The 20,563-nt window shown below is 40.5% G+C and overlaps 1 protein-coding gene across 4 annotated transcripts; it reads left to right on the top strand.

Moving 5' to 3' along the window:
* Nucleotides 1-1,822: 1,822 nt before the first annotated feature.
* SLC18B1 (solute carrier family 18 member B1) lies at nucleotides 1,823-19,754 on the top strand. 4 transcript variants are annotated; one of them, XM_074896346.1, is made up of 14 exons: nucleotides 1,823-1,917; nucleotides 2,638-2,777; nucleotides 3,847-3,942; nucleotides 5,619-5,692; nucleotides 6,461-6,608; nucleotides 9,387-9,543; nucleotides 11,062-11,198; nucleotides 12,837-12,938; nucleotides 13,938-14,029; nucleotides 15,130-15,225; nucleotides 16,030-16,104; nucleotides 17,548-17,641; nucleotides 17,742-17,788; nucleotides 19,321-19,754. In XM_074896346.1, the coding sequence occupies exons 2-14, from the start codon at nucleotides 2,646-2,648 to the stop codon at nucleotides 19,391-19,393; spliced, it is 1,323 nt and encodes a 440-aa protein (XP_074752447.1). In that variant the 5' UTR covers nucleotides 1,823-1,917; nucleotides 2,638-2,645; the 3' UTR covers nucleotides 19,394-19,754. The 4 variants fall into 4 exon arrangements, with proteins under 4 accessions (XP_074752447.1, XP_074752444.1, XP_074752445.1 ...); XM_074896343.1 differs by lacking the exon at nucleotides 1,823-1,917 and adding an exon at nucleotides 2,068-2,169; XM_074896344.1 differs by lacking the exon at nucleotides 1,823-1,917 and adding an exon at nucleotides 2,090-2,169 and having other exon boundaries at nucleotides 2,641-2,777.
* Nucleotides 19,755-20,563: the final 809 nt, after the last annotated feature.

Raw genomic sequence — 20,563 nt, 5'->3', positions numbered from 1 at the left:
GTATTATGTTTTGCATATATCACCTTTTTCTTATTTTCCTTTTGCAAACTCGGGATGACTTGCAAATGCTCTTCCTCTTTTTTTGGGGATAATAAGGCTGTTCAAGGGTCAGTATCTATGAAAAGGATTTATGTTTATGTCTTTTTCTGGAGGCAGACAGGAAAAGACCAAGGTAGTTCTTAAAGATTTTTCAACTTCACAGCCATAATATATGCCACACACAATATATTGTCAGAACAGGCTTCAGCAATGGAATGTGTGGCTGTTGATCTTTGTGGCTGCTAAATAGTTTTTAAGTTTCCTAATCTTGTGGTAAGAAAGTAATTCTGCTTTTTCCTGTCACATGGAATGTGGGATTCTAAAGTTAGGTACATAACAACTTTTGCTCTGAAATGTCCTTATCATGCATAACTGGTAACTAGATGGAATAGTGATGGCCTAGGTAAAATAGTGCTTTTAAAAAGTAACTACTGTTTTTTCTTTTCAAACAATAAGTGGTTTGCCTTTTGTTACATTTGGAAGAGGTCCCTAGCTCATGCCTCATCTCCTTCCTTGTGTCAGATGTGTTGATTATATTGCCTCTTCCTCACCTCTAGCCTGAGTTTACATTTGGCCAGTTTATAGCTATTAATTCTTGTGACAGCTTTGTCATTCAGCTCTTCTGTTACTGATTTGTGGATCCTGTAACTTGGTAGAGGCTGTCTAGATGATCAATGACCTTACTGGGTCTGTCAGTCCTAAGACGCCATCCTAAATCTCCTTTTGGTATGGAAGACAGGGACATTACACCTCTTTTAAAAACAGATGAATTTTTGTGCTTACAAGGCAAACCAGCAGTCCTAAACCTGCCAGCCACCCCTGAGGGAACCTTAGAGAGCAAAGCATTATCAGGAAAGGCAGTCAGGTTAGTCAGCTGTAGCAAGGCAGAGTCCCTGGAGCTGATCCCTCCTTTACCATCCAAATTTTCTTTAGCTGCACAAACTAGGATGTACCTCTTAGGTCCCTGACCTCAGCTCCCCCAGTCACAATAACATAATATTAATAAATTCTTTGAGCTCCCACTTTAATACACTTGGGATTTACATTTCCATTTTGAGGCTTTTCTGTAACGTGTACTGTTCTGCTTGTCAGAAACATCATTCTAATGTGCAGGTGAGGTATAGTTGTGTTCAGCAAGTACCTTGAAACAGGGTTTGCTACTCACTGTGCAAAAGCCAGTCTTACACACAGAGCTGAGATACCAGTTTGTTCCATATTTGCTCAAAGATGGGTGCTAGGTGGTAATTCCACAAAGCTAACACACCACACAAAGGAAATTCAAGGTATTTATACACTTCAGGCTACATGATTACATATTACTCCAATGACTATTGATTAGTTACTTATCACTTTTTTTCCTCATTGGTTAGTAACGTGCCTTGTCTCGATTTAAAGTTACAGGGGGTTTTAAATTTTCTGCTCAAGTTCAAAGCGTGAGGGTCTTTATTCAGGCAGGGGTCTTTGAGGCAGTGGGTGTGACTCTTGCTGCTATATAGAGGATAGTTCTTCTAAAGGGCACTCTAATTAAACTGATTTACAGTAAACAATTTTTAACAAGCATTCAAGTTCCAGGATGTTTCTCTTCTTCAGGGACTGTAGCTCCTGGTTAGAAGTTCCTTACTAATTATCGTTGAGGGTTTAAAGAACGGGCTGACCTAACCGATGCGTCTTATCTCTCCTTGTATTTGACGGGAAACATTTCTAGGGACAATAATACGCCCTATGTGTCCTCGTGCTTGAAATGTGCTCGCACATTTGTGGCGACTACATACCCACTCGTTCTCCTGACAGCTTTGTCCGCTGCCTCCTCGGTTTTCTTGGCCCGTAGCCTCCCGGAGCCGCTGTACCGAGAGACCCGCTTTCGGGTCCGGTAAGCAGGTAGCTCCCTCCCCGCCGGGGCAGCCGGCCCCGCAGGCCGAGCATGCTCCCTGCCGGCGGCCGGGCCGCCGGGGCTGGCGTTGGCCCCGGTGCGCTGACAGCCCGCGGCCGGGGCCAGGCGGGGCCGGGGCCGCCCCGCACCGCCCCGCACCGCCCCACAGCGCCCCGCGCCGGGACGGCCATTGCGGGCGCGGCGCTCCTTCCCCATGGGCAGCCGGGCGGCGGGCGGCGCGGGGGGCGAGCAGCCCCCAGGTGGGGAGGCGCGGGGCGCCCGCGTTTCGTCGCCGGTGGCCGGGGCTCTGCCGGCGCCGGCCGGGCTGGAGCTGAAGGGCCGCTGGGCAGCGCCGGAGCAGGGAGCGGTCGTGCCGGGGGTGGCGGCGGGTTTCTCCCCGAGGTTGAGTCCGGCGGTGCCGCGTACCGGGGCTGTTCCCGCGAGGCTGCGCCTACACGCGTGGGGCCGGGCCTGCGGTCGCGGCGGGGCGGCTCCTGCGAGAGCCGGTGGGCTGAGGGGCGCCGCGGGCCGCCACCGCACCGCACCGCACCGCACCGCGGGCCGCTGCCTCTGCGGCGCGGTCCGCCCCCGGCCGGCGGGGGGGAGATTTGATTCCCCCGAGCCGGGAGGGCAGAGTTTTGTGCGGATTTCAAACCCGATTTGCAAATCGTAATTCCCTCTACCAGTTCATAATAATTTATTTTTCCCTTGTCATTGTGCGTTTTAAGAAGATGGCATGCCAGAAGCACTTGGTGAGGAGTCAAGGCGGCTTACCAGAGATCAGCTATTTACAGTGATCGCGACAGCTTCTATAAACTTCAGTTCAATGATATGTTATTCAATCCTGGGACCCTTTTTCCCTTCAGAGGTAAACAATTTAGCCAGCTACTCTTTAGATTATTTTCCGCGTGTTGAAACTTTTAAAAGGATCTTGAACGCCGTGGGACCTTCATGTCTGGCTGTAAGCTCCGAGTTAAGACTTTTCAGTTCTTGGAATTCATAGTGATAGCCTGGTGCTGGCTAAAATAGTGTGTGTAACAGTGGCCTGGATCCTGTCCGTGGACTAACTGCGTCTTCCCTGTGGCTGCAGAGGAGACAGCAAACTAATGAAATGAGGTAGAAATGGATGCTTGAGGAAGTGAAGTAGTTTTTTGCCCAGTGTTGCACAGCAGTTTGGTAGTAAAGCTGCGATTAAAACTGCCCGTGTCCTGACTTGCATTTCAATGCCTTAGCCACTCAGTGACTTTTTATTTATAGCTACCTCTCTGTTAACACATCCTGGGATATCATTCTCTGTGTTAAACTTCTGACCTAGCAACTGGAGAGGAAAAAAATAATTCTCTGCTTATGTTGAGTCAATACAATGTTTAAATACAGGATGAAAAAAAGTGGTCATGGCACCTTTGCAGCAGAAATCCATTTCTTGTGACCAAGTTGTTCCCAAGTATTAACACAGAAATGTTAAGATTATCTTTGCTGAAAATATGCCTATGTACTGCTTGTACCCAAGTAAGTGTACTTTGCCAGTTGCATAAGTCAAAATTTTTCCTGGTTCTTGTTGTGGGGAGTCATGGTGCAGTGAAGATAACAGATAACTCTGTTCACTGCCCTCTCGCCAGACTTTATACAGTTGAAGCCACCTCTATAAGGTCTGGTCACGTGTGCAGTAGTTCAGCAAACAGCACGGTGTTTCCATTCGTTGAGGAATGAACGTTGCTTTTCCCTTGATTACGTGTAGCTTAAATAGAAGTGCAACATGTCTTCAAGTTGCTGTGTTGTTATGAACTGCTTTATGAACTGCTGTTGCCTTTGAGAAAGGAAATTACTTTGTAACTGCACTACTAGAAAATTTTAAAAAATTAAATGTACAAGCCATGACTGTTACTCACCTCACGAATTTGCTTCCATCTTTACACAGTTGTGATCTTTTTTTGCAGGCAGAAAAAAAAGGTGCCAGTAACACCGTTGTTGGCCTGATTTTTGGATGTTTTGCTTTGGTCAATTTCTTGTCGTCTTTAATCTTGGGAAATTATGTAAGTATAATTGAAACTGTAACTTATTTCTGTGATGACACAGGTTGGTACCTGAAGACAGTTCTCTAAGGCTGGGAAAAGAGCTGTCTCTTCAGTAGTACTCCTTCAGGCTTGTGTCTGTGGTAACTGGAGCCTAGCCAGTCAGTCTGCATTAGATCTAAGTCTTGTTAGTACAATTTAAAAATTACTCTTCTACAGCTTTGAGGGTAGCATAGGGTGGCAGACATGTAACTGTTTTGTTTCTTTGGTTAACTGTTCTGTTTGCTTTTGAGTAATCTGCTGATCAATTCTCCTTTCTATTATCTCCTTTCCCCCTCCCTTTCCCCCATTTTATTTATTACACTTATATATTCTGTTTGCCTTTGGCACCGTTCTTAAGGTGTTTGGTTTTTTTCTTTAGTTAGCTTCACCTCTTCTTCTTTTCTGGTATGTTGTCTTTTTCTTAACATTTCCTCCTATTATGACTCTCTGCTGCTTAACTGAGTTTCCCCTTCCACTTCATTATACAGCACTAGAAAGGAAATGTGTCCAGTTCTTGCAAATTCACTTTTCCTACAGATTCAGGATTTTTCTCATGCTGGAGAAATTACAAATAAATTATGTAACAGTTTGTTTATATGCTGGGGCACCACTGTGCATTCATTTTTGGCTAGGGCTGCTCAGGATCATACCCTAAGTTGGGGCTGCTGCAGTTTCACAGTATTTTCTTTCTTTGGTTGGGCGGTCTCTTCGCTGACCCCATGGTGAATGATTTTCTTTGGTGGTGAGGTGGCTCATCAAGGTGTCACACGAGTGCCATTGGTAAGTCCAGCCCCGGTGCTTGTGATGGCATTCAGCTGTGGCACAACCCTCGCCAAGTACTTTGCAGGAGAGAGAGAGAGTGAGCATGCCATCCTCACTGCAGACAGGTGAGGTGAGCACCAACAGAGGTAGACAATTCAGAAGTTAGAAATCCTGAGGGTTTCAGTGGAACTCGGCAAAATGTGGGCTTTAGTAATAACGGCAGAAATACAGGGACTTTGTCCAGGTCTGAACAAGAAAAGAGTCTGAAATACCTGCTCTCCTTAGGAGAAGTCACAGCATGGAACTAGAAGCTGAGATGTACTTTGTTACGGGATTGAGTTAGCTTTATGTCTTGCGTCGTCTTGTCTTTCATTCTGGAGTCTGAAATGAAGTAAGGTGTGGTCTTTTACTTGGTAATGAATGGGGAAGCCTGAAGCTACCATGCTTCCTAGACCAAAGCTTTGTGCTGGTAAAGGTGGTGATAAATTTGCTTTAAAATCAGTTTCCATTGACTCTCCTGAGCTATGTATTTGACAGGTATTGCTGAATTGGCATCACCCCCCAGTGCTGGAGGGAGTATTACTTTGTTTATAATGAGCAGTGCTGCTGTAAAGGGCTGCTCTGCAGAAGCTGTGATGCAGCATTGTGAAATAGTTAACTGCACCATTGTCTTAATGATTTTGAAAACTGGGTTAAGTCACTTAAACGTTTAGAATGTATTCACGTTCAGTATTGCATGAAGGCATACCAGCAGAAGCAATGTCTCCAGATCTTTTAGTAGCATATGCTATAAATTGCCCATAATGTTTTGATTTCTTAACAGTAACTTACATTGAAAGATTTTTGATCTAGGTTTGAAATAATGACATGTAAAAATGGTATTTAATTTACAGCTCACACGTATTGGAGCAAACTTCATGTTTGTGGCAGGGATGTTTGTTTCAGGATGTGTGACCATTCTGTTTGGGTGAGTAATTTTTGCTGGTTGGTTTTGTTGCATTTGTCTTTGAATCATTTCCATCCATATGAAAAGATGGACACAAAACAAAACTGGAAACTCTTGAGCATCTTTTGGGTGTTGGTTAGGTCACCTAAGTTTTTGCATCTTTTTATCTATTCCTTGTAAAGCAGAATGAACAATTCTCCATTGCAGTAGGTTTCAAAGCTTGTTTAGTACTTTGAAAGCAAAGAAAGAAGGTTCTGTGTATTTAGATAACTACCATAGCTGATGAACAGCAAGCAAGCAGTCTGTCAAAGTGCAGCTGTGAGGGAACTATTTATGAATAATGTTTTAATTATTCTTTTCTTAAAAATATTGAGTGCAAATAAGAAGCTTTGTCTGACAGGGGGAGGGGCTAAGCCTTAATTTTAGGAAAATAAAAGTTTTATTAACAATGAAGGAAGTTCTTATCAGGTAGTTGTAATTCATTGCGTCAGACTCCTTGCACAGTTGCTTGGAAAAGCTATGAAATACAACAGAAGATGGCACTGAGTTTTTCACGGGTTAGGTTTTTCGTGCTCTCTTCCACCAAAGAAAGGGGAAAAGAAAAAGCTGCCAGAAACCATTTGGTGGAATTTTGAGTAACTTCACTGATGTGATACAAAAAGATGTAGCAAAAGAAAGCATTGAGTGTCTTGTAACTGTGTCCTTTAATTAGTAAGATATGATGCTCCAGGGCCCTTAGTAGATGATTTGTTGCATCCTGAGCAATCTCCATTTTCTGTTTTTTTCCAGAATGCTGGACAAAGTGCCAAGTGGACCGATGTTCATCGGTTTGTGCTTTTTAGTAAGAGCAATGGATGCAGTAGGTTTTGCAGCAGCAATGACAGCATCATTTTCAATCCTTGCAAAGGCATTTCCCAATAATATAGCTACTGTCCTGGTAAGTGCAAAAAACAGTGTTAAGCTGAGTACCTGCAATATGATAAATTGTCATCAGGCAGCTTAAAACCAGGAGGAGAAAATCTGCTGTCCCATATGCAGGCATATTTGAAATTGTCACATAATGTTTGTTTGTTTGTAGTCTAGAATCACAATTCTAGAATAAGTTTAGACCTTAGCATTACTTCAATGCGATATAAATTAAGCAGTATGTATTAGTTGCTTATATTTTGAAGACAGCTGAGCATTGATGTCAGTAGTTATCTCTTCAGTTGAAATCAGACTATTAAAATACTAATACAGCTTTTAGCAACTACTTCAACATAGATGGTGAGAATACATATGGATGGATTCAAGAAATTTGATTAATTCCTTCAAATAGTGTTGATTTAAATGACTGAAAGATGCAAAACTGGAAACAATCCTGGTTTTATTTTTCTAATCTATTGATAAAAGTAAGGTATGACAAGAGGAGAGATAGAACGTCTTGAAATCTGAAGGGCAGTATTTCTAGTCATCAATGATTTATTACAACCAGAGATACTACCCATATTTAGCTGAGTTTTATGATGTTAAGAAAAAAAAAAAAAGCTTTGTATTTAATAAAGTGTTGCTTTTTCTTTCTCTTTTTCAAAAAATTCTGGTTTCAATTAAAATATAGACCGACAGAAATAACTGGGTTAAATTTTAATGGGTGAACAAATGTTAAGAACGTCCTTCAGAACGTTTAATAAAATTGGAAAAGTAGATGCTTTTATTAATATTGTTGTTAAGCCATATAGTTACTTTTATAAATAAATGTCTATAAAAATACGACCTCCTGATTAGCAGAAAATTACTAAATTGTATCAGCAGTGAGGGGCTGGCAATTTCCTTGGAAAGCAGGTTATATACTGTAATCATGTTTTGTATTTATTCAATCTATAAGGTTAAGATTTCCTGTTTACAAATTTTAAAATGTAATTTAAATAGGTAGGTAAAGTAACTTTGACTCAAAGGGACTTAGTTATCTATCTTATAATCAGAATTAAAAATAAATTAAATTCTGTGATAGCAACACAATAAACATGATGCATAGATGAAAATGGTACTTGGTGATGAAGGTCACCTCAAGACCACAATCAGAAACACTACACAGCTGGGGCTTGGTAGCTACCTTTGTTTAAAATCTGGAAAGCGTGCTGTCAGAAGACAGAACACCAATATGGTAAACAAAACCAAATATTGGGCTGTTTGCCATATTACATGGTCTACATGAGGACAAAAGCTTTTCAGATTCGTTCATGTAGACTTACTATCCTTAAATGGACATGATGGAGGGTTCTTACTGTGAGCTCTGCTCGTGGTGGTGGCAGAGGCAGGAGGAAAAGCTGATTATTTGAAACAAGGTGATAAAGTCATAAAGTCTGAAGGAATGGATGAGGGGAGTGTATAGGGAAGTTATTAAATGTAGACATGTCAGCCTTGTAGAAGTGGCACGTTCAGCATCTGTCAACATGATCCCTCTGTTGGGGCAGGTATGAACTTCAGAACATAAGCAATACCACTTTTCTTACACTGTCAGGTTTACCTTATGCTCCCCTGATCTGCCATATGCAACGCCTCTGCTCTGCTCCGCCCCCCCCCCCGCCCCCCCCTTAATTGATTTAGAAAGGCGAAGTGGTGTACAGCCTGATTTGAACTGAAGTCTCACCGATTATAAATATTTTTTACAGTTGATGAGCAACAGAGGTAAAAGCATTATTTGGATGCAGTTATGGTAACTCATGGGCATTCCATGTGTTGAAGTCTAACAAAATGTCTCAAACCTATCTAGAACTAAGTTTGAGGACTTCCTAGTCATGTGCTGTTATTAGTTATTTCCTCCCCCAGGAAAGTAGAAGGCTGGAACCCTAGGCTGACCTAGGATAAAGAATTTGGCTATTGCTGACTGTGCCCACTATCAGGCCATTTGACCACTCTGACTTGTATCAGTAAAAATAAAGATAAGGATGAATCCCTGTACTATCTTTCTGGGTCCTAGAAGTTAGCAAAACTTTAACTGTAAGCAGTTATTACCACCAGCTGTTACTTGTTAAAAGGGAGTGGTCTAAGCACTGATAGTCAAGTATTGAGGCAGATGTTGACAGTGGTTATGGTGCTGTAACACAAGACTTAAGTGTAACTGTGTTATTGTCCTTTTGAAAATTAGTGTCTCATAAAAGATGCCAGATTATTAAATAGTCAAAATAATCTCAGTTATCCTCATTACAATTTCACTGTCATTTCGTACCCCTAGTCAGTGAATCCAAACAGTCGGTTATGGAGAGAAAGCTTTAACGGGGCACGTGTGACTCATCCCATGAGATAATGACCCATTCAAGTAGGCTTGTTTGGGTCCAACCCCTCAGGCTGGAGAGTAACTGAAGGTGGGGGAGCTGATCACTTCATCCAGAGTTGTCCTACAGATGCTTTCCATCAGTAGAGCATTTGTCTTGCCTCAGGACAGGGATGTGTTAGGTGACAGCAGAGTAGCTAATGTTGCCATAGAGGTGGTTCTCCCATAGAGAAGCAAAGGAGGTGACTGCTGTCATGCAGACAAGTGTGAAATTCCTTTTGCTGTCCCACTTTGTGAAGGTCTCTACTAATCATTATCCCTCTTAGTGATGTGGTGCCTTTTTCTTTTCCGTAGCCTGACTATGTTGTGCTGGTCCTCAGAAAAATTGATTACTTTTATTGTTACATTAGAGTTTCTCAGCATTCCTCTCTTTTTTTGCTGGCTTTCTTTTTCATCCTTTAGGGCAGCCTTGAAATTTTTACAGGACTTGGACTGGTGCTGGGCCCGCCTTTAGGTGGCTTTTTGTATCAATCGTTTGGTTATGAGGTCCCTTTCATTACACTGGGATGCGTAGTGTTGGTCTTGGTGCCTGTGAATATGTGCCTATTGCCAAAATACGGTAAGCACCCTTTTCCTGTCTCCTTCACTAACCTCAATTTCTCATGTCTATAACTGTGTTTTAGAAAAATACCAGTTTCTGAAGTCTGATACAACTCAGAGGGCAAAGCTCCGGCTGAAATAACCTGTGATCTTGATCAGGCCCGTGTTTTAATGCAAACTAAAATTAGTGCATGCAGATGTCCTGGAATGAATCCAACACCTCGTGACCATCTCTGCGAACACTAAGAACTCTGTGTGACAGTGAATTAAGATTTTTTTTTTTTTCTTTTGTCTCTAACTTCAGGGCTTGTAAAGGATCAGTTTTGTCTTGTTTGTATCAGTTTGTCATTGTAGCTAGCTGAAGAAAAGCTGGAGATAGGTTTTGCCTAAAACAAGAGAATGTGTGTCATGTTTGAGGGGTAACAGGAAAAAATCAGAATTACAGGGAGAACAAAAAGGGTTTGTTTATACTGAATGATGCAGTATCTGATTATCATGAATTAATGTTAAAGTTAATAAATGTGGGGTTTAATTCAAGTACTGGAGGTCATATAAATTTGATTAAATTTTAGACGATCCTGCTTGGACAGAAAGTTAACTTAAATTTTCACACAAGATTGTAATTGCAGGGTCTTTTCTAGAATAAAAACTAGTAACTTTAAATTTCATTTAAAAAATATTTTTTCTTCTTAAATATGAAAACCTTGGAGAATAACTTCATAAATATTGGCTTTTAGAATAAACTGACAGTGGTTAACCATGTGCTGCTACTGCTGGCTTCCTCCCCACCTCCGTGAGCTCTGAAATTGTGTGGAGTCATGATATTGCTAGCCAGTTTGAAATTACATTAAAGAAATTTTAGCTTTGAGCTGGTGGATGCTAATGAATGAAGTTCTAGTTCTATGTATACTTTAACACCACATTCACACATTCAATTATTAAAGCACCAAGAGCATCGGGAAGAGAGCCTGCCTTAGAAATGACATCTAACCGTGACATCTGAAGGAGGCTTCCTGTCTGAAGTACAAGCTGAATGAACATGTGGGAGACCTGAATGACTAGTTGCTTAAAAAGTCAGTCAGATCTCAACTAATATACAGCAGTCTCTTTATCTTACTTTCAAAGTATGTTTCTCTGATTGGATATGAATGGTTGTTGCATTCATGTGTGCATGTTTTTTTGAGATGTATCGATGAGATTTTCTTTGCATAAGAGTTAGTGGACAAGTAACTTGTTTTCACATAACTGGGAACAGTACATGCTTTTGTTCAAGGTGGGGATTTGCAGTGTTGGAATAGAAATTGTGTACTTCACACCTATCAAATGTTTTTTTAATCTAAAAATAGTGTGGGGTGTAATAGTCTACTCTTGACTTTCATTTCTTACATAACAAGGGTAACAAGACTAGAAAAGGGAAATACTGATTTTTGTTTTAAAACAAGAAGATAAGTGTTGAGCTTATGCTGCTGAAAATAATGCAGTGTTGTCGTGTATGTGTGTCGTGTGTGTGTCCCCCCGCCCTTTTCTCTTGAAACAGATTCGATCCCTAGCAAGGACTCCTTTTGGAAGCTTGCTCTTCTGCCAAAAGTCTTAGTACTCTGTTTTACTATATTTTCTCTGAGTGCATGCTTGGGCTTTTTGGATCCCACAATGTCTCTCTTTATCCTAAAGAAGGTAAGTTCTGTTAACATGAAAGGAAGTCTTGTCTTGCTAAATAGTAAATAACTGGTTATAAATGTGGTTTACATATCCTGAACAAAATTAAGCCTTATCCAGCTACACTGATTTAATTAACTGTTAATAATATGATTTCCAAATAACTTGATTTCCACAGTACTGACAAATCACAGTTTCCATTGACACCATCTGTTGCCACTGGGTCTTGGTAACTTTGAGGAAATGTAAGGCCTTTAAAATGTGCTTTTTTCTACTTGATTGGCTTTCAACAGGGCATGGCAGCTGGTTTTGTAAAGGAGGGACTTTATCCTCCTTTCTGAAAGCAAATTCTGTAAACCTGAAACAGTTACTGACAATGTCACACCTCTTGATGTGGACATTTGTTTTTTGGGAGATATGATATCAGAGCTCTGCCTTGTCTTACAGCAATGATAGAATTAAACTTGAAACTATGTATCCTGTCAGCAGACTTCTTCACTTGCTCATTAAAAAGGCAAATGTTGTTTTATTTAGTTTGTATTTATTTTAATATTTATTTATTTGTTTCCTAGTTAATTTTATTTTTAATTGATTTTTCCCCATGGTGTTTAAGGTAATGAATTTGAAGTAAACAGTTTAAGATTCTTTTCCCCTTGTGAAATTAAGCAATGCTTTTTGAGTGGATTATTAATTGTTTTTTCTGGGGCATAGCATTTTGTTTATGCTAGTCCGGTACTTAGAGCAGTCATCCAGGTTGAAGGAGACTTGGTGCTATCCTCTTCCATCAGTGGAGATGTGAATGTATGTCTTCCACCACCCAGGAGGGATCTGTAATTATTCTGCTGTAGAATATTGCACACTGGTGTGACTCTTCTACTTTCAGTCTGCGTTATGCTAACAGATACTTGCTGTGGAAGGGCTGTAGCCTTCTTGGCAGGTGTTTTAACCACTAAATTAGAGTTATTATCATGTGCTTGCATATGGCAAGGATATTGTGAATATTTATGTAGTCCATGCCACATGAAACATCGTGGAGTACCTTCTAACTGGTAGTTAAAGCACTCATTTGAGAGACTAATATGGTTTTGGTTCCTTACACATTTTGTTTCAGTATGGAAATGCAACTGTATTAGGAATGTGTAGACCTCAGGGTGTTTTCAAGAAGCCTCTTACTCATAAAAATCCTCCTTTGGTTGAAAAGCCAGAGTTGTGTTTTGTAGCGCTATTACTCTTAAGATGCAATGATTAGCAGTGGATGACTACTGTATTTATGCTTTTCTAAGTGGAAATAAAACTGAAGATTGGAGAATTAAAGACTAAATCCATTGAAATTTCAGGGTCTGTAATGTCTGTTTCAAATATGCCAGATATTAACATTAGAATACAGAGTGCTGGTGTAAGGACATAGCATAGCATTTCCTCCTGAGATTATTTGGGCTTTATCTGAGTAAGTTGTGTCTGATGTTTTCACTTCATGCTTAGAAATGGAAGTGTAAGGAAACTGACTTCAAATACTTGAAAAACCTCTGTATGATACCAGTAAAATACTTAAAATCATGCATTTAATTATTTTGACCTAAAATACAATTTTTGGATTGTTCTTTAATGAAGGTAGCATGTATTGTTTGATGTTTTGTTTTGTCTTCCTTTCCATAGTTCAAACTCCCAGCTGGTTATGTGGGCTTGGTATTCCTTGGTTTGGCACTCTCCTACTCCCTGTCTTCTCCCCTCCTCGGATTCCTAAGTGACAAGCTGCCAGTGAGTACTACCCTGCTGTTGTGCAGGGTTAGTAAAGCACTTCGTGCATTTAGTTAAAACCAGAGGACTTCCCATATTGAAGCGATGGATGTAGGCCTGGTCCTGTAAAGGGATCTGTTTTTCAGGACGTTGCATGTGCAGTGAATACTGTCAACTTGAAGGTATATTTTGCAAGGTCCATGTAATACAAGAATGTCCAAAATAGTAAAGGATGTTGGACAAATATCCTGTAGTTGAAATGTGTTGAGCTTTTCTGGTGGACCAAGCACAATCTATTTCCAGCCGTTCTTTTATGGAAATATATTTCCATATGGATTGGAGAGTAGGAAAATATGTCCCAGTTATCTGTACTTTTGACCACATCTAATTTAATCAGCTTTTGAGGAGTAATGATGTTCTGGTTAGCTGTATTGACTTTATCCGTTGAAAAGTGTAATATCCAAATTAGATCAGCACACTAACTGGCTGTGGTTCTTAACTGAGCTGTAGAAAGAGACTTTGACAGTGATATACCTAAAACTGCCTGGTTGACAGCACTGCTAATTGATCAAGGAAACCAGCACTTTGAATGCTGTGCATGAAGGACGGTACCAGTTTTCTGACACTTTTTTTTCCTGACACAAACTAATAGTGCCCTTTGTGCATGAGAATTACATGCAACGCTACATGGTATTTCTTACACTAAGGAGGAGTGAGACCTAAAATACTTTGCTAAGAGAGAAGCACCATTACTCAGTACCCTGAAGAAATCTCTGTATTAAGCAGCTGCTGCCAGTGATTACATTGGTGGTGAGGAAATACGATTTCAGTGTTTCTTGATGGTGTTCAGAACTGGCAGAGAAACTGAATTCCCAGTTTGTGTGCAATGATGGTCTTTACAGGAGCCATACCTTTCAGGAGATGAAGATTTAGAAGAGGGGTATTATGAAGAACAAAATAGTTGCATTACAAATTCAAATCTTTAAATTACATACCTCTTCCTTTCCTTTTCTTTTCCAGTACCTTAGGAAGTGGCTGCTGGTATCTGGAGGCTTGACAACAGCACTGTGCTTTTTCATGTTAGGGCCTGCTCCTGTACTGCACATTGAAAGGTATGGAACTGCCTCTTCTTGAGCCTGTCCTCTTATGCAATGTTTTTGTGATAGCTATCATGACTATAGTGATGTATGTCCACAAGTTTATAATTAGCAGCTCTGATAATGAAACAGGGTTTTTTTAACTTCTGACATAAGACTATGAATGTAAAGCAGTGGAAGCATCGGAAAGTGGAGATTTATTTTCCTTTGCTTTTTACTATTACTGTGTTTTTTCATGTTAATGTGTGTGGTGGGAAGAATGCTGATTTTTATTTTCCTTTCTTCCTAATTCTGTGGCATTTCCAATGCAGGAAAACAAAGTTATTTTTCTATCTTATTTTTTTATTTTCTCTATTTCATCAGTTTCTTAACTGTGGGATTTATTTGCATGGCTGTGCAGCAGTATTGATTTTAATTCTTTCTATATATAGCCTAGTTTTCAGCTACCTAAGTAAAGACAATGTCTGTTGCACCTGAACACTGCATTGCCCTATCTCTCAAATTAATTCACAGCAAAGCACTCTGTGACATTTACAAAACAGCTGTACAGTCCTTTTGTCCTAGGTTATATACTCTGTTAAAGGTGATGATAGGCTTGCTAACGTGCAGAATTAGTCACCTCCTTCCTCCTAGACTTGTCATTTTTAAAGAAGATCATACATTTGAAACTGGTGAGATCATATGTTTAAAATGATGAAGAAAAAAAATCAGTAAAATCTTCAACATTCTTTTCTTTAGCTAAGTCTATCTGGTTATAATGTATTAGGTTACAAAATTTTAGCTGCAAGATCTTTCACTTGTGCAACAAACCAAGCCCTGTATTGCTAAGATAAGCTCATCTGTCTACCTCTTCTGTATGTACTACTCTTAAAATGAACTGCATTTGATAAGGAAATTTCAGCACAGAATTTTCAAGTTATTTTACAGAGTCTCTTTTTAAGCATAGAACTGTATTCTTCAAGTCTTAGTGTTCAATTAGAGTCGAGTCCTTGGCTTCAAGAAACCTAGTTTTCTGGTCAGTCATAGAGAGCTGATATAGCAGCCTTCAGTTAAACAGGGTTCTTACTTGAAAAGAGTCCTCAGCAGCTAACTTCTTTCAAATGCCTCTTTTTCAGTCAGCTGTGGATGTTTGTGCTAGTGCTGGTTTTGATTGGCTTTTCCCTTGGCATGAGTGCTATCCCAGTGTTTCCAGAGATACTGCATTATGCATAGTAAGTAACTTGGTCCAACACATCTTTCATGTTACTTAACAGTAGGAAACTGCAGCTGATGTTCAGGGGTGAATATGAAGTGGTGTTTTGGTGTGGCTTTTTCTCCCCTTTTTGAGGCAAAGGCAGTGAGTAACATTTAAATGTTTCCACTGTTCTTTTGTCTTCGTTTTTTCTGACTGAGCACCTCTGTCATACTCCAAACATAATTTTGTAAATGTGTACCTCAGTACCATGAACACACCAAAGTCTACCAGACTTCGGGTCTCATACCATGGGGGGACCTGTGTGTGTGGTTTCATATACATGGGATTTATTTCAGCTTCTGAGGATGATAAATAGCAAGCAGTCTTCACCAGATTTCCAGACTGCATTGGTAGCTGCACATACAGGTGTCATACTTGCTCAAAGTACAAGGTCTGTGATGTGGCTTGACAGTAATGACCTAGAAGGGTCTTGGTTTACTCCTGTTAGTATCTTCCTCTTAGAACAAGGTCTTACCTTCTTAAAAGCCACCTGCCACTGTTTTACACTTGCTATATGAAACATGGGGAATGAGTGATGGTGTGATGTTAGAAATCTCACTCGGAAGGCATCAGAGATGAGGAGTAGCACTGTAATCCTCCAAAGAGGCAGCAAAGAAGAAAGTACTGGCTGAACAGTTATGATTCCACTGTACACTTTTGCTTGTTAACTATTTGTGTTGTGTGTAAATTAAAAAGAGGGAAAAAACTCTTTATGGATGAAGGTTATAGACTGAGATACAATAATGTATTGTACTACTCTAACTGGTCTGTCTTTCTGCAGTGAGAATGGATTTGAAGAAGGTCTGAGTCTGCTGGGACTGGTATCTGGGCTTTTCAATGCCATGTGGTCCCTTGGGTAGGTATACAGTCACCTGTCTGGAAGCTATGAGTGTTCATTTGTTCTCTATTGCCACATGAAAGCCTGCTGCCTTACAACCAGAAGTCTTGAACTGCACTTTTTGCATTAATCTTGATTCAGAAGGTCCTTGCTAAACAGGTGCCAGGTGGACATGTTAAAACAAAACTTTTTACCCAACAAATGGATTCTGAACTTGTCTTCCTTGAAATGTATTACCCTGCATATCAAAAAGCTGTGGTGATTAAGTGGATGTTAGCTTGTGCTTCTGTGTGGTCATTTTTGTTGTCACTGAAGTATTTAATGCTTAATACAGAGAGAGGTGGACCCTGATTTTTTTAAAAGCTAAGTCCACTCACATGGAGTGAGCTAGAAGGTATCTGCTCCTGACTAATTCTATTCTCCCTTTTTTATCTTCCACATCTCCTACTTTTTTCTGGGATAGCTTGGGATAGAATCTTCTCTTTCAGGCACAGTCATTATTTAAGGTTTGTGTTTGTGTAGCTTAGCAGAATGTGTCTGTGTTTGTTACCCAGTGGTCATCACAGAAATGAGTGAAAGGCACTGCTGGCTGAGTGACCCTTCAGAGTTGTCACTCAGTGGGAAGTGATGGAGTCCCCATATTGACATCCACTTCCAGGATTTTTTTTATCTGCCCTTGTAGTCCTCTGTGGTTGCAGGTGGGTTTCAGTGGTACAAATTTACACCACTTTTTTTCTAAGCTAACTGAAGTTCTAGCTGTCCTATTCATCTGGTGTAGAATTCAGTACCAATATAGGTAGTATAAAGTTGCCAAACCCCAGTTTTATGCTGTTATCAAATCTGATTTTATTTCATAACTTCCTTCCAGGAGGTCTCTCTAGTTTTGTCACTTTCTGTAGGGAGAGACTGAATCATGTAAGACCTTACATAAAGTGACAGCAGCTGCATAACCTTTCATGGCATTCTTAGACAGGCATGAAGGTGCAAGGCAGTTATATACAGCTCAACCTTGCAGTGACTGCATCTGTCACAAGGTACCTCCCCACCTGTCTACATCAGTCAGTTTTCTCTTGAAGTTTGGAAGTTATACATTTCGAGGGATGAGATTTTAAATTTGTTCTGTGACAGAATTGATTGGTCTAGATGCCCTGTTCTAACATGGTCCTTAATGGGGCCTTTAAGCCTTTCCAGATATGGAAAAGTGTGCATTCAGCTTTCTGATGTGGATCCTATTTCCAGCTGAGGAGGTAACTAGTCAGGTTTATTGGGGTCATTGCAAACAGAGAATTAATACTTATTCTGGATTATAGGAAAGTTAGGTCTGTGGAAAACAATTTCTTTGTTGACAGAGTGGGGAGAATCAATGGAGGGAGGCCACACAACACAGTAAAAAACTTCGCTGAGAATATGATCTGTTCTTTTTTGTCTGGGATGCCAATACTTCATTTTGATTTGTTGCAGGGCGTTTGCAGGTCCCACTCTGGGAGGATTTCTAAATGAAAAACTGGGCTTTGAATGGGCCTCAGCCATCCAGGGAGGATGGGCACTGTTGAGTGTAAGTAATTACACATTTTTTGCTATTTATATCTATTGCAATTAAAAGCTATCAAATAAGGTTATTACTATTATAATTATAACTGACTGTTTCCTCAAAGGGTCTTGCAGCTGGAATATTCTATATCATTGAGGCAACAAGGACAAGGTATGCTGATATATTTATTCTTTATTTTACTTGCAGCCATATAAAGCAAACCTTTGAAACCTGTGCTTCCATTTTTTCCTCACTACCAACCTGATAATGAATGACAAGATGAGCAGTAAAAATACTGCTTAAAGACTTTGTATCTTTTGCTTTTCTAAATCCCTACTCACCTAAACAGAGACCTAAACCAGACAATGCCTGTTCTATACAAGCAACAAGACTGTGGCATTAAGAAGTAAACCCTCCTGATGGTTTCTCCAGGAGTGTGTCTGTGAGCTGGAGTTGGCTGGATGTTCACATTCAGAGAATAGTGGGCAATGGCTCAATGTCTAGATGGAGATCAGTGACGAATGGTGTCCCCCAGGGGTCCATATTGGAACAAGTAGTGTTTACTGTCTTCACCAAAGACATAGACAGTAGGATCATGTGCACTCTCAGCAAATTTGCAGGTGACACCAAGCTGAGTGGTGCAGTTAAGATGCCTTAGGGACGGGATGCCATTCAGAGGGACCTGGACAAGCTTGATAAGTGGGCCCATGTGAAGTATAACAAAGCCAAGTGCAAGGTCCTGCACCTCGGTCAGGGCAACCTCTGGTATCAATACAGGCTGGGGGATGAAGGAATTGGAAGCAATCCAGTTGAGAAAGACCTGGGGGTACTGGTGGTTGAAGAGCTGGCCATGAGCTGGCCATGTGCACTCGCAGCCCAGAAAGCCAACCATATCCTGGACTCCATCAAGAGAAGCCTGACCAGCAGATCAAGGGAGGTGATTCTCCCCTTCTACCCTGCTCTCTTGAGACCCCACCTGGAGTACTGTGTCCAGCTCTGGAGTCCTCAGCACAGGAAAGACAGGGACCTGTTGGAGCGGGTCCAGAGGAGGGCCACAAAAATTATCAGAGGGATGGAACACCTCTCCTATGAAGACAGGCCTAGAGAGTTAGGGTTGTTCAGCCTGGAGAAGAGAAGGCTCTAGGGAAACCTTACTGCAGCCTGTCAGTAGTTAAAGGGGACTTATAAGGAAGATGAGGACAGACTTTTTAGTAGGGTCTGTTGTGTTAGGACAAGGGGTAACAGTTTTAAACTAAAAGAGGGTAGATTCAGCCTAGATATGAGGAATAAACTTCTTACAATGAGGGTGGTAAAACACTGGAACAGGTTGGCCAGAGAGGTGGTAGATGCCCCATCCCTGGAAACATTCAAGGCCAGGTTGGATGGGACTTTGAGCAGCCTGATCTGGCTGAAGATGTCCCTGCTCATTTCAGGGGGTTGGACTAGAGGACCTTTAAAGGTTCCTTCCAACACAAATCATTCTGTGATTCTGTGAAATGATAGGTGTGAAAGCAGTAATAGATGTTTCTGTGCAAATAGTGGGAAACCAAATCTAGTGATCCACATAATTCTTTCCACATAATGTGTGGTGCTTTTTATTTTTTTTTTGCTATAATGTTGGTATTGTACAGAGAATATTGATATTGTATCTAGAGAATATTAAACCTGTTTTCTTTTTCCTGTTCTCTTCCTTGTGCAAACAGTTCCAGTTCCAGTCTGCAAACTTCTCCTGGTGATAATGAAGAAAGGACTCATCTGATGGGCAGTGAAACATAGCCAGACATACTTGCAATTCTCTGTTTACTATTTTGGTTTAACCTAGTGTTGAAATGAGTGGATTTAACAGTGTTTCATTATTCTGGAGCTGGACTACATGCATGATCCCTTAGTGAACAACTAGTTGTGGTTTAGTTGTAACTGCATTACAGTTTTGAAACACTGAACACTGACTGCCTTTCTTTTGGAAGTCCTCATGTGGATTGGCTGAAGTGATGAATAATCCTCAGATGTCAGCCTGTTTAATTGTGTTTCATATACAGTGCACCACTGTATGTGAAGAGGTGTGTTTTCAAATGTTTGGTTTCTATACTTGAGCCTGCTGTGCATTATTCTTGGTAAAGCTACTATTTTGCTACCATGTTTTCTGTATTTTTTAAAAGAAAATTCATTATTTTGTAATACCTTAACTGATAACATAAAATGTTGAAACAGATTTTGGAATGACAAGGCATTAAGCACAATAGTGTTTTCATTAAAGCAACTTTTTTTCCCTAAGTTTTGTGAATTTTCGTAGACAATATGAGTCTAAAGGACTTTGTGTCTACCAGCACTTGAAAGTGCCTGAAAAGGGGAGGCAAAGGTGATGGAAAGAAGGTGTATCTCCACACAGAACTAACTGATCTTCAGTTCTAGAGGAGACTTGGCATCATGTGTGTATAAATACATCCACAGACATATGTATGTTTGTATAATATATGAAGACTCAGATTGCTGTGTGTGAGAGCTATTCTACTAATGAATGCCAGCTGGAATGTCTGTACTAATTGTGTTGGCAACTGTAAATCTTATCAAAGTCAAGGTCTACTATTTTCCAACAATAGAGAAAAAAAAACCCTCCTCACGTCCAGATGCTCAGCAAAAAAAGGCAAGGGAAACCGAGACAAACACATGCCTGGTGAACTCACGCTAGATTTCTTGACCTCGGTTGTGGCAAAAGTCTTTTAATTTGTCCTTGAGTCCAGAACTGAGTCCTAGAAAGGGTTCTCTGTGGTACCCGTTTTTCCATAAATAAGAAAAAGGGTCTAATCCTAGCAATTTCCAATCAGTATCTCTTGTGAGTAACTGCTGGAATTTATATGAGAAATGCTTTTCTCTGCCTTTTGAGGGCACTAGCAAGAACTACTCTGGTAGCCAGATAAACTGTGAAGCATTAGGGTACCAAAGGGC

The sequence above is a fragment of the Athene noctua genome, chromosome 1 (genome assembly GCF_965140245.1).
Source record: "Athene noctua chromosome 1, bAthNoc1.hap1.1, whole genome shotgun sequence".
NCBI classification, from domain to species: Eukaryota; Metazoa; Chordata; class Aves; order Strigiformes; family Strigidae; genus Athene; species Athene noctua.
This window is presented reverse-complemented; position numbering and strand designations above follow the sequence as displayed.